General features: G+C 50.7%; 2 protein-coding genes across 7 annotated transcripts in view; one reads left to right on the forward strand and one right to left on the reverse strand.

Moving 5' to 3' along the window:
- Positions 1–3904, forward strand: part of TSPAN18 (tetraspanin 18) — a 129061-nt gene extending 125157 nt beyond the window's left edge. For all 4 annotated transcript variants that reach the window (XM_065683362.1, XM_065683361.1, XM_065683364.1 and 1 more), the window contains one exon: positions 1–3904. In XM_065683362.1, the coding sequence (XP_065539434.1) occupies positions 1–48 (48 nt within the window). In that variant the 3' untranslated portion in view covers positions 49–3904.
- Positions 3892–13486, reverse strand: part of TP53I11 (tumor protein p53 inducible protein 11) — a 25861-nt gene continuing 16266 nt past the window's right edge. Inside the window, exons 2-7 of one of the 3 annotated variants that reach the window (XM_065683367.1) lie at positions 12754–12988; positions 11714–11772; positions 10903–10951; positions 10389–10485; positions 8877–8978; positions 3892–7703 (exon numbers count right to left, since the gene is read on the reverse strand). In XM_065683367.1, the coding sequence (XP_065539439.1) occupies positions 7570–7703; positions 8877–8978; positions 10389–10485; positions 10903–10951; positions 11714–11772; positions 12754–12882 (570 nt within the window). In that variant the 5' untranslated portion in view covers positions 12883–12988 and the 3' untranslated portion in view covers positions 3892–7569. Of the gene's footprint in view, positions 7704–8876; positions 8979–10388; positions 10486–10902; positions 10952–11713; positions 11773–12753; positions 13085–13486 lie in introns of all 3 variants that reach the window. The other 2 variants (XM_065683365.1, XM_065683366.1) reach the window with 2 other exon arrangements.

A 13486-nucleotide genomic window follows, 5' to 3' on the forward strand; every position in this document is an offset into this window, starting at 1 on the left:
CTCTTCGCCATGATCTTCGCTATGTGTCTCTTTCGAGGGATCCAGTAAGAGGTGGCCCATGGACTGCCACATTCCCCACATGCTCAGAAGAAAGAGGGAAAACGAGAAGAAACAGAACCTGAAACCACCCAAAAAAAAAAACCCTTTATTTTTTTTAACAAAATGGGATAGGGAAAAAAAAAAAACCACAAAAAGAAGAAAAAAAAAAAAAGAGAGGGTTGTAATATATGAATGACCAAAAGGATTGTACTTCAGGGGCTGGAACTTTGAGGTGATGTGCACTACACTGTACACCGGACCCTTGCCCAGAGCCACCCACAGGAGCCCAGCGCAGCCACCGATTGCACTAGAGACTGAGGGAGCTGATGGGGAAGAGCAAGAGGACAAACAATGGCTGCTTTATCCACTCAGCCATCTCTACATTCATGACTTTATCATGCTTGAGACAGCAAAGGACTGAAGAACACAGGGGCTGGATAAGGCAATGGGTTGGCCAAAGTTTGTGGCTGTCCAGGTGGGTTTGAGATGAGAGGTGGTGGCTCATCTAAGGAGTAGGTAGTCATCGTTGGTGTGGTTCTGGCTTTAATTCCCAGCCACAGAATGAAAACACATGTTCTTCAGTGAAAGCTTTGCCTCTGAAACTTGTTGGAGAAGCCAACAAGGAGGTTGGCTTCTCTCTGGAGCCCCAGGCAGGGGCAGTGTGGTCTCGGTGATGGGACTCAGCTAAGGATGGCTGATGGTCAAGAGTTTGGTGCCTACCTTCCTGCTTTTACTAAGGTTTATAGTTCATTGTTGTGAAAGAGACCAAGCGTTTCCCTGCTGTGTTCCCATTTCCTGGGAAAAAGAATGGCTCTGGTCAAGAATCATTGATACTGCTGCCTTCCTGAGAAGCGGAGGAAATAGCGTTTAAATCTTAGCCTTTGCCTTTCCCTTCATACTCACAAAAACCAGTTTGTGGTGCTCGGCATAAATATTTGCAGTGGTTCCTAGATGCTCTCCAGCGCTATGGGGAGGGCCAGGCATGGTGCTGGATGGAGGAGGCTGAGGTCTGTCAGCCATTCCCATGCTATGTGCATCATTTCTGCTCAGAGGATTTCCCCTGGGACTCTCCCACGGGCTCACAATGCGAACATCAAGTCAGAACTGGTTTAGTCTGCCTGTTAGTTGCGTTTCCTCCTTGAGGTAGTTTGACATTTAACTAACGTGTCATCTACTTAACCATTTGGAAGTGAACTTGAGGAAGATGCCTGGGACTGCGCCTTGGTCAGAGATGAAGATGGAAGTGCTGAGGACCCGGGTAGGCTCTGAGAGCACCCAGCATGCAGCTGAACTGCTCCAGTGGTCATGGTTATCAGGTCACTGGTTTCTCTCCTCTGGAAGCATCAACCCCTGTTGCCTTAATTGTCCATCTGGTCTCTCCCTGACCCCAAACTCATTTTCCACATGGGAAGACAGAAGGGCTGTGGTTTCTTGTTTAGCTTAGGTCTTCTTACACATTTTATAGGCTCAGATTATGGAGCCCTTTTATACAGGCTTAAACCAGCCCCTCTGAAAGCTGTAACCACCGGCAAGGAAGGAGACGGGGCAGAAGGCAGCAGCAAGGAGACGAGCAGTAGCCTCGTGCCCTGGCTTTGCAGCAGCAGGTACACTGGCTGTTCCCATACACTGCTGGAGCTGTGTCCCTTGAGCTCTCCCACTGGCATTGCGCAGGCTGCAGGGAAGGAAGGAAGGAAGGAAGCAGCAGAAAGCCTGGTCCATAGTAGACAAAGATTCTGTAATAGATTAGGCATTAGGAAAAAGCTTTTTACTGTGATGGTGGTGAGACATAGAGAAGCTGAGGCTGCCCCATCCCTGGCAGTGTTCAAGGCCAGGTTGGACAGGTCTAGTGGAAGGTGTCCCTGCGCATGGAACCAGATGAGCTTTAAGGTCTTTTCCAACCCAAACCATTCTGTAATCCTGGATAAATATCCAGTTTGGGGAATTGGGATGCTAAGGAACAGGAGGGAGCTATTAGAGCTTTTCCAAGCTTCATTTGAGAACAATTTGCTCATCAGCAGGAGAGGCCTGGGGCAGGTAGAGCTGCAGCCTCCCCCTGTGCTTCAGTCAGCATATTCAAGCAATGAAATAGGTTTCCAGGGCTGCTGAGCAGCCTCAGATGTTGCATTAAACCTCATGGAAAGCATTTCCGCACTCTTTCCCTCTGGGCCTTCTTTTAATGAGGCATTTTAGCATTAAATTCTCTTGTTTAATGAAGGAAAACAGTTTTGCTAGCCAAAAACCACGAGTATTTGTGCTGGACAGCAGGTGCTTTGCTTAAGATAAGGAAAATCTGTTGCATCTACTGTTGCAGGGAATGGGCTGAGCAGAAGGCGAGCGTATCTGTTCTGCTTCTGCCTCAGGAGCTGTTGTTAGGGACTGTTCTGGCAGAGCAATTCCCAGGGGAGGAACAAAAGCATCAGCAGAGATGGTGATTTGGCTGGAGGTGAGTGAGGGAAGCAGAACTTTCTCCTCCCAGGCTCAGGTTTCCCCCCCCCGCCAACCCTTTCCCCTCAGTTTATTATGCCAAGGCCTGGCTTGTCTCATTGCAGAGCCTGGAAGGCAAATACCCTGGTTTGTGCATGGTGGGAAGTGAAGGGGAAAAAGGAACAGGAAAAGAAAAAGGAAAACAAAAAGAAAAGAAAAAGGAAGAGAAAAAGAAAAAATAAGAAGAAAAAAGTCTTTTAGAGCCTTTTTCTGCTACCAGTGGAATGGGGAAAAAAATGTGTCAGTGATGCACAAACAACTGTCAGTGATTGGGAAAGCCAGAGCAAAAAGTGCTAAATACACACAAACCTGTGGTACTGTCCCTGCTGGCTTGTTTCTCTTCAGCCTTCCAAACTCTGCACTCACTGCTTAGTCTGGTTTTAGCTTCCTTGCTTTCCCTCTCCCTAATGGCAGCCTCTGTACCTTCAAGAGGCTGTTATTCCTAGAATCATAGAACAGTCTGGGTTGGAAGGGACTGTAAAGGTCATTATTCATCTGTTATTCTGGCCTTGGCACCGCTGTTTCTCCTCTCTTACCTTGCCTCATCCCCCATTGCTCTTTTCTGGGTGAAGACTTAAATCCTCCCTGGAGCTGGCTAGCGTGCCATTGGGAACACAGCTCAGAACCCCATCAAAGGCCAGGCAGCACATATTAAACAAGAACTGGAGATAGCTGTGAAGATAACAGGCAAGCCTGTGGAAGTTAGTAACAGGCAGAAGGAATTTCCCCCCTAGGAGACCTTAATGAACAAGCAAGCCCAGAAAGCACACTCCTGCTGTATGGAAAAGCGTGTGGATGTGATGGTTTCGTCCCTTGTTGATGTGGCTGCTCCCTCTGTTGTACAGTAGTTTTGTGAACAGGAGGCAGGAGGAGCGACTGTATTGTAATGTTTAACAGCTCTGGTGAGTATTTTGGGGTGAGGGGCTCAGGCTGGGGACCAGAGGGAGCTGCTGTGCTGCCACCTCCTTTGCTGTAGCACTGCGCTTACAGCCCAAGCACCTTGGATGGAAGTAGTAGAGAGCAGCCTGTGCCTGCAAACCCATAGCCCCCTCCTGGTGCCCCTGTTATTTAATGCTCAAGTGACTGTCACGAATGCCTGGGAAAAGGGCTGCGTGTGGAATAATGTTTGAAATCTATTTTAAAAAGAAACACAAAAAAAAAACCCCACCCTGTAAATGTTCTTTTTATTAGATAGTGGAGCTAATTTATCCTGTATTCCCTACTGTAATGCTTTTTTATATTGAAAGGATTTGGTTTTGGTAATATAAAGCAGAACACAAGCCTGAAGCACTCTCTGCACGGATTTTGTGTGCGTTTCTTAAGAAAAAAAAAGTAAAAATAAAAAAAAAAATAAATAAAAGGAAGATATTGTGACAGTGAAGTGAAACGGCTTTAATTTTCACTATTTGCTCGGTGGTAAGTACAGTCACTTTCTTTACCAGAGGAGAAAGAACGAACTCAGGTACAGCAGCTAAAATGAGGTATAAACTGAAGTGTCCCATTCTCCTCCTATGCCCCCCCCTCCCCACCCCAAGTAAAAACCCCTTGACCAGAAAGGCCAGCTTAGGACAGACAGAACCTCTCCTTTGGCACCAGCTCCAGTTTGCCAGCTATCAGGTAGGTGTGAATAAGGTGATGGAGGGAGTGATGTGAATGATGTTCTTCCTTCACCCTCAACAGCAAGGGCTCCATGAACACAAGGGTCTGGGTCCATCTCTGGCAGAGAAAAGGGGTCAGCCTTGGTCCTGGCTTGTACCCTCTGGGGAACACGACTCCCAACACTGCATGTTATACAAATGCAGGTAATTCCTTGCAGGTTCCTTTGGGAGAGGGTTTCAGTCCAAGGCCTTTCTCACAGTTAACATAAGGAAACTGAGGGCTGTGGAGATGGAGTTGTTTTTCTTCAGCAGATCAGTAGCAGAGCGTGAAGTGATGCCTCAAGCTTTGGATCCCAAATTATACGCTCAAATGTCACCTGCAGCTGTGATGCCAGCACTTCTGTCCTTAGTGATGCAGTTCTATACAAGCATTTCAGCATCCTCCTTCCTTTCCCCACATTCACAACAGTGAAGACAACCAGCACAGTTGGGTTCTGGCAGCACTGTGGATGCTCTGCCTGGGCTCCATCCTCAAGCCGCTCTGAGAAACTCTGTCTTCGACCTTACCTGCTACAAACTCACCTCTTCAAGTGGGCCTGGCCATGTTTCTCCTGCTGCACCTTGATGATGAAACAGGAACAGGCCAGGGACCACAGCCTTTGCTAGGCAGAAGCATCCCTTTGCACCTTCTCACTTAGTTGTATAAGTAGTATACAACCCCAGTCCCATTCCATGCTTTCTACATGGTCCATTATAGCAAGATGAAGCAAGAAGCATGAAGATAAAAGAACTTCATCTCTCCCCGTTCAGAACCAGGTACCAAGTAGCATGAAATCTCCTACGTGGCTGCTTCTCTATGTTGGAGCAGAAAACATTGGCAAAACTCAAAGTGGTTTCCCTGTGCTAAGATTTGCGGAGGCAGCTGCTAAGCATGGACCAGAGGAGTCCAACCTCACCTGATTTAAAGCTCCTTTGGAAAGCTGCTTCCTTCCCACCTGATTTAGCCATCAAGAGGTCTTTGGAGAACTGCTGTCACATAGTGCAGTAACTCATTTCTCTCACCTGCAGCCATCTACAGACCCAGAGGCATAACTAAGCTCCTAGGACCTGCAGCCAGCACACATGGGAGGACAGCATTAAAGGGACCTTCCATTTCCTTCTTATACAAGATTGCTTTTGCTGTGGTCAGTTTTACTTGTCTTTCCTAGAAATATATCTCCCACCCCCCAAAACCCCCACGATCAAGCTGTGTATACATTCGTGTGACCCCCAAAACACAAAGAATCAAGCTTTACGTACCTATACCAACAACTACAGCCAAAGTGCTGCACTGATGCCACTGCAGCTGCCCATGCAAGTGGTGTGCAGGGTGAGAGCAAAGCCATCACACACAGCTCCCACACGCAGCACCATTCTGTCTGATCTGTGGTACCCACCAGGCTGCACTTGATCATTTCCTGCCTCACAGGGAAAAGGTTTCCCTCTTAAAGACCAGTTCTTCCACCTGAACAGGAAAGCTCCTCTTGTTTCTAAGTTTTAGTTGCTCAGTATCATGTCTGGGACATGTTGGAAGCAGCTTGGCAGGCATGTGTTGATGGCAGGCTCCAGGATTCAGGATGTTGCCTCTCCATTGGACTTTCTTCTCAGGGAAGGAAGAATTACAATTGTGATGTTTCCTGGTCCAACTATTCCCAGTATTCTCACCTGACAGAGATTCCGCATGGCCAGTAGGTACAATGCACACAGCGTCCCAAGTTTATGCAGCTGCTTCTAAATGCCAAAAGCACTAACACGACATACAGTAACTACCCACTACCTTCTTCTAACTCTACTAAGATATTAAATAGCCGTAGATCCCGGTCTCACCAGCAGCTTGAGGGCTGTTGTTCACACAAGCACTTCTACTTGAATAGGCATCTTTATACTGGGATTTTGGGATGTCAGCTCTATTCCAGGGCATGCTTTGATCCAGTCAACAGTAGTGCATGAGTAAGAAGTCCATATCCTGTACACAGACCTCGTGGCTTTAAGTCACATGGAGAACAAAAAATGCCACCTTCCAGCTGTGGACAGGGATAATCTGCAAGGAAAGCACTAGGAAGTACAGCAGCTAATGCTGTTAAGCCGAGGAGGTGTTGGAGAAACTGGCCAGTGAGTACTAAAGCACATTTCATCTGTCCTTGACTGAGCTACAGAAGGAAACGATGCCTTCATGTGCCCCGCTCCTTGCTTTCTTCATCCCAGTTAAGTATCTTAATGATACAGACTTTGGTCCTCTCCGCCCCATCCCTGGCAGTGTTCAAGGCCAGGCTGGATGGGCCTTGGAACGACCTGCTCTAGTGGAAGGTGCCCCTGCCCTTGGCAGGGTGTTGGAACTGGATGAGCTTTAAGGTCTTTTTCAACCCAAACCATTCTGTCATTCTGTGATGCCTGCACATTAGCAGAGCTGGAACACCATCTCCCACAGCTGGGGCTCATCGCCCCAAGCATCTGTACTGATGCTCACTCTGCTCTTACAAGTAACCACACCAGCATTCCAGCCCCAGCTTAGGTAAAGCATCAGACCTACCACACACCCCCCACTACTACCATCAATAAAGCTGCGGCTGTAGGAAGTGTTCTGGGGTGAAGAGGACAGAACCTAGCTTAGAAACTTCAAGAAACATCCCATGCAAGGGGATGTCTTTGTACTCAGTAGGCCTTTCCAATAGCTTCCTTCACTTCCCACATGCTATAGTTCAAGCTGCTTTGCTGTTCCCAGTGCTGTCCCTGCAAAGGGACCAAACAAAGGATCTCCATATTCTTTTCCTCCTGCCGAGCTTTGCACAGCACCCAGTGCAAAACTACAAGTGAGGTGGCCCCTCTGGCAGCAAGGAAGGAAGAAGAGCTGTTGGCAAAGCACTGAACTCAACCTAGCGCCATCCAGTTCCCCAGGCAGTCCATACTGGCTAAAAGGGAAGCAGGATGTACATAAGGACATACCCCACCAGGCAAGTGGCCAGGCTTACAATGGGAGCCGCAGCATCCTTTGTTGCTATCTCACCCTCCTGCCTCCTCAGGGATTTGGTTTCAGTGTGCTGGTCTTGGTTTGTGCTTTGTTCTAGCGGGTTCCGAGCCTGTGATCCCATCAGCCAGTTCCATCCTGCAAGGAAACTGGCTCTTCCCTGAGCCTGCCAGGCTCACACACCTCCCTGAGCCTTCCTCCCACTGCTCCTCACCTCCTGCAGAAGGACTGGGGATGCTGCTCCCCCCATGTTTAACCAAGCAATGCCACCAGCGCCGGGTTACACACTGATTCATGCCGGTAAAGTGGAAAAGGAGGAAACCACTTTAGAACCAAAAGGGACTAACAAAATAAACCAAAAAGAAATGAAAGTTATAATTATAACTCAAAATTACCGACACAAACACCCCCCTCCCGCCCTTCCCATAACAAAAAGCCCAGGAATTAGACTTTCTTGGGACGGCGTCCGACTTGGTAGTAATAATAAATGCTGATGAGGATGAAGAGGACTCTGCTGACCAGGAGGAGCATGGCACCGGTGGCTATCCGGCTACTCTCAACCAGGGAGACAGTGGTAACTGGAGGAGAAGGAGGGAGACAAGGCAGAGGTTGGTGGTGAAGAAACAGATGCAGACAAACAGCACAAAGCTGTTTTCTGCTGCCCTCTAACGTGGTGACTTAGCAAGGCCCGCTGAGCCTTGGGAGCACAGCAGCTTTCAGCACAGCCTCATCATACACATGAACCCAAGGCAGAGGCTCTTCACTCGATTTCACAGCCTTGAAGTTAGCCACAGACCCACAGAGCTCTAAACCCAGCCCCACATCCCAGCGGCCACAATCTGAACAGGTCACTCAAGCCAATATGAGTTTCCACCATGCTCAGGTATTAATTGTGGATGCTGCGTGTTCCTGAGCTTGCTCTGTGGCTTGGCCACATCAGTGCTGATAAATATTTTACAGCTTTAGAAGCATCCACAAAATGCACATAGTCCATGCACACTGAGCATCTCTCCTTTTTGGTTACCACTACATAGCCCACATCTGAACCAGCTACCTTAGAACACAGTTAGTGAGCTTCCAATATACACATAAAAGAACCCCCTTCACTGTTAAATATAGATAAGCTCCCTAGAAACAAACTGAACCGTTATTCTTTGGTTTGGCAAGACTGAACATCCCCTTTTTAGTGTAGGTTGCTGCAGTCTTTTCTTATTAGCCACAGGATCTAGGCAACCTGCTCCAGAGTATAACAAGTGATGGCTGTGAAAATCAGAGTGGTTTTAGAGGAGAATAAACCCATAAATCCTAAAAGGAAGATGTTTCCCCTGTACCTGGGCACCTTTCAGTGAGCAGCCCAAAGCGGAGGCTACTCCGTGGGGAAGAAAAGGGAGATGTTGTAGGGAAGATGCTCCCATGGCCAGGTTATCTTTACCTGCAGAGCAAAGGAGCCATCTCCAGCAAAAGCTGGAGACAACATGGAGACAACCAGGGATCGGGTGCTCCTCCAGCTGTGCCAGCAAATCCCCATCACCTGGTTCCACTATGATCCCCCAGAGCCTCACCCCACAACTCCTTCAGCCTGGAATATACTCCATCAGACCCAAAGGCACAGCTCCAATTTCATATATAGTCCCACCAATGGGTCTCCTGCCCACTTCTCCCTCTTCCCTGCATGCTTTGGGGTACAGAGCACGTACCCCCACCCTTCGCATCCTCCTCTTGCTCCCTTCTGGATGGCCACAGGTACTCACCCAGGAACTGCACGGCGAAGTAGCAGGCCTCAGTCAGCAGGGTCCAGCGGATAATCACCTTTTCCGCCGTGTAGAGAGCGTTCCACATGATGAGAGAGATGCCTGCAGAGGGGGAGCACAGCAGAGCTGCCTGAGGGGCTCAGGAAGGGGCAACTGGTGCCCAAGAGAGATGTTTCTGCCTCCCATAGATGAAGGCATAAAGGGAAGGAGGGAGGGATGCAAGAAAGGAGGGAGGAAGGAACGGATGGATAGAAGGAAGAAGGAAGGTAACGAGGGATGGGTGGAATTAAGAAGGAAGGTAAGAAGGGATGGATAAAAGGAGGAAGGAAGGTAAGAAGGGATGGATAGAAGAAAAAAGTAGGTAAGAAGGGATGGATAGAAGAAAAAAGAAGGTAAGGGATGGATAGAAGAATAAAGAAGGTAAGAAAGGATGGATAGAAGGAAGAAGGAAGGACAAGGTAAAAAGGGATGGATAGAAGGAAGGACAAGGTAAAAAGGGATGGATAGAAGGAAGGACAAGGTTAGAAGGGGGGGATAGAAGGAAGGTAAGAAGGGATGGATGGAAGGAAGGAGGAAGGTAAGAAGGGATGGATGGAAGGAAGGAGGAAGGTAAGAAGGGATGGATGGAAGGAAGGATGAAGGTAAGAAGGGATGGATGGAAGGAAGGAGGAAGGTAAGAAGGGATGGATGGAAGGAAGGAGGAAGGTAAGAAGGGACGGATGGAAGGAAGGAGGAAGGGAGGGACAGACGCGTTCCGCCAGCGGCCGCGCTCGCCCCGCTCCGTGCCCGCTGCAGTCCCAGCCCCAGCCGCGAGGTGCTGCTGCAGGCTGCGGGACGGACCGGCCGGCACAGCCATCCTGCATCCTGCAACCGCCGGCCTCAGCCCCTCCGACACCCCCACACCAACCCAACCCACCCCATTGCCAGCCGCTGCCTGCGCCTCCCAAGAGGCCCCCGGGTGGGCACGCAGAAGGTGCAGTCCCGGTGCTGAGCTACACAAACCCCGTGTCTTGAATTCCTCCACTCATCTACAGACCGTTTCTCTAAGCTCCCTGCACCTTCCTGTCCTTTGCTCCCTACCTCTTCGGTGCCCTGCATGGGGACCCCCCCTGGGATGCCATTACCGGTCCCTTCTCTCTTCCCACTCCCATGAGAAAGGTCTGCTCACAGCTTCACCCCCAGAAGTCCACCTCCCACTGCCCTATCTTCTAGCCCATCTCCAAGCTGCCTTTGTTGGGGCACTTGGGATACACCCCTGATATTAGGGCATGGATTTCCATCCCTTCTTACCCTACCTGCAACGAGCCTGAGCCACTCCTAGGAAAAAGGATCAGTAGCTGAGCTTTTCAAAATGCCCCTAAACAATTTCTTTGCTAAGAACAGATGCTCTCCTCTCCTGCTGCAGCTGTACAGCTGTACACGGGCTTTGCCCTGTCCTGCTGATTTGGCATCACCCATCCCTTCACTCTACACGGCAGCAGCATGCCCTGGGTACAGCAGCACAGCACTCACTGAGGAGGGCTCCTCCATAGAGCCGGATGGGAGTCTTGCTGCTCGCCGGTTCCTCCTCGAAGATGGCATCGTAAAGCTGGTCAGGGAAAGCAAGCGCCTGGCAGAGGCAAGGAGAGACTCAGCAGCCTGCACTGGACACCAAAACATGCTCTCTGCGGCAGCAGCGCTCCAGCATCAGCCTTTATGGGATTGGAGCTGCTGGCCAGGAAATGGGGAATTAAGGAGACGCAAGAAACGTGTCAGCTCCTGGCTTCATGGCTGGTTTCTACAGCTGAGGGTGCTGTGCTGCATGTGGTTTATGACCCTGCTAACGAAAACAGACTCTGGTGATGGGAGCAAACCACCAAGGACACTGCTGGCAAAGCCTGAGACATAGTGAGGGCAAAGGCCTTGCAAGAGGAAGCAGCAGCAGCTGCTGGAGGCAGGGAAGGGGGATAAATGCCAAGGAGCCAAGCTGGGGCACCTCTTTCACAGCAGGCAGCTGGTGGTACTCAGGACCACGTCCCTCACTTACCATGATGGCAACCCCCGAAAACATGATGGCGGAAACCAGCTGCCAGACCCTGTGCGAGAGAGAAGAGGACCCGGTGTGAACACACTCATCACTTGTACTCCACAAAGCATCCCTGCTGCCTGCTCCGCTGTCAGCCTGCATCCTCCCACATGCCACAGTGGAAGCAGCCAGGAGCCTCCCATGGGGGTATGGGGTCCCCACACACCGATAGCTCCAGCCTCAGCACACAGACCAGCCTTGGTGAGGCAGATCCAAGACCCTCTTCACCTAAGCAGAGAAATGAAGTGACCCTGACAACAGCACAGTGCTCAGCAGGCTCCCAGACCAGGAGCTCCTCCAGTCCCACGCAGCCCCTGTAGTCTGCAGCACCTTCTGTGGGAGAAGAGCTTGAGGGCATCAGGGTTATTTCATAGAACCATAGAATGGTTTTGGCTGGAAGGGACCTTAAAGCTCATCCAGCTCCAACCCCTTCCATGGGCAGGGACACCTTCCACTGGAGCAGCTTGCTCCAAGCCCCTGTGTCCAACCTGGCCTTGAACACTGCCAGCGATGGGGCAGCCACAGCTTCTCTGGGCACCCTGTGCCAGCGCCTCAGCACCCTCACAGGGAAGAGCTTCAGCCTAATGCCTAAACTAAATCTACTGTGGGGGGATAAAGCAGAGCTGGGCTAGTTCTGTGGCTCTGAGAAGCCCCTGCAGGGAGCAGTGATGCTGGCGCAGCAGCAGAGCTGGTGACAGCAACCAGCGCTGTAAGGGATGCTGTGGTTCAGGGCCCTCAGATGACCCAGCTCCAAGGTAGCCCAATATCTTACCTGAGCCCCAGTGGTTCCCGGACAGCAAACTTGATTTCATTTCCCAATACCTGGCTAATCTGAAATTCAAATAGAAGACACAAGGTGACTGAGCAAACCTTTCCCCGGCCGTTAGGCAGGATTTGGAAGCCCTAAAATGCATACCTAAGCCCATGTGGGAGCTTACTTCCAAGAAGGCTGGAAGAGGACATGGGATTCACCTGTGACTCCTTGGTCCCTACATCTGCCAAAGGCTGCCTTGATTTCCATCAGGAGCTGCAGCCTCTACTGTTCCTTTATTGGATAAGCCACCTGCAGCATGGGGCTGGAGCAGGGTTAACATCATCTTGTATCTCCTCTTGCCTACCTAAGTAGGGAAATGTCTCCTTCCACACGCCACCTGCATGTCACATCCCCACGGAGCACCAGGTGTAGGAGCATCCATCCCACTCTCACATGCACACTGCCCAGAGCAATGCCTGCCTGCGATTGCCACACAGATGGGAAGGCTACACCAGTGACAGGGAAAGGTACTGGGGGAGCTTTTGGAGAGCTCTGTGCTGCTCCCCACACGCAGGCAGGAGCTGGGCAATGCCAGCATGTTCTCCAGAGTGCATCTGCGGCAGGGCTCCCTATGGGGACTCACCCGTAGGTCCTCCAGCTCTGGTACTTCCCTGAAACAGGTTGGCTTGCTTCCAACCTCTCTTCTGAGAGGCACAGCTTAAACTGCTGCTCCAGTGTCCAGGCTGGTGGGCACTGGTGGTGCCACGGTCTAATGGTACCTCATGGGTGTCTCGGCAATGGATTAAAGCAGCTTGAGGGCCGAGCTCACCCCGTTACCATTTGGGTCAGCTCCTGTGTACACAGCAGGCTCCGCAACCCATCTCTACTCAAAGACATCATTGCTTGTGCCACTTGGCCTTCACCCTCCCTTTCCAGGAGACCCACAGAGCCCTGTTTTTGGCTACAGACGTTAGATTCTAAAGACACCCCCACGCCAAATTGGTTTTCCCAGGTAGAAGCTCTCTTCTCCGTCATTACTACACATGGGCTTCCCATACCTTTGAGCGATGCACCTCACCGTCGTCATCCTCCCCGCCGACCCCCAGGATCTTGCGTGTCTTCAGCCTGCTCACCAGGTCGGTCTGGCTGTGCTTCTTCATCAGCGGCGGGGGCTGCTTCGCCGCCATGGTGGGGCCCTCGGCTGCGAGGTGGGAAGCAGCTCCGCCGTCACATGAAATTCCACGAGGATCAGGAAGAAAAGCCCAACCACGGCCACGGAATGTTCCTGTTAGGCTGGAAGATGGGTCCTCATCATCCCGGGGCAGGGACCCGGCTGGCCCCGGTTAGGGGCAGCTCATCTCAAGGTGATCCTGCTGTCACCAGGATCTGCTGAGGGGGGGAAGCAATATAATCAGATCAGAGTGGCTTTAGCATAGGCAGTTAGCTATTAATGCTTTTGACCTACAAAGTGCAGTCTAGCCAGGGGCTGTACTGATAGGACAAGAGGTGATGGATTCAGACTGAAACAGGGGAGATTAATGTTAGGTATAAGGAAGAACTTTACTGTGAGGGTGGTGAAACACTGGAACAGGTTGCCCAAGGAAGCTGTGAATGCTCCATCCCTGGCGGTGTTCAAGGCCAGGCTGGACAGAGCCTTGGGTGACATGGTTTAGTGTGAGGTGTCCCTACCCATGGGGCTGGATCGGATGAGCTTTAAGTTCTTTCCAACCTAGACCATTCTGTGACTCTATGATTCTATCCCAGCATAAGGCAGTGCCCAGCAGTACCTCT

Source organism: Lathamus discolor, chromosome 6, assembly GCF_037157495.1.
Source record: "Lathamus discolor isolate bLatDis1 chromosome 6, bLatDis1.hap1, whole genome shotgun sequence".
In the NCBI taxonomy this organism is placed as follows: domain Eukaryota; kingdom Metazoa; phylum Chordata; class Aves; order Psittaciformes; family Psittacidae; genus Lathamus; species Lathamus discolor.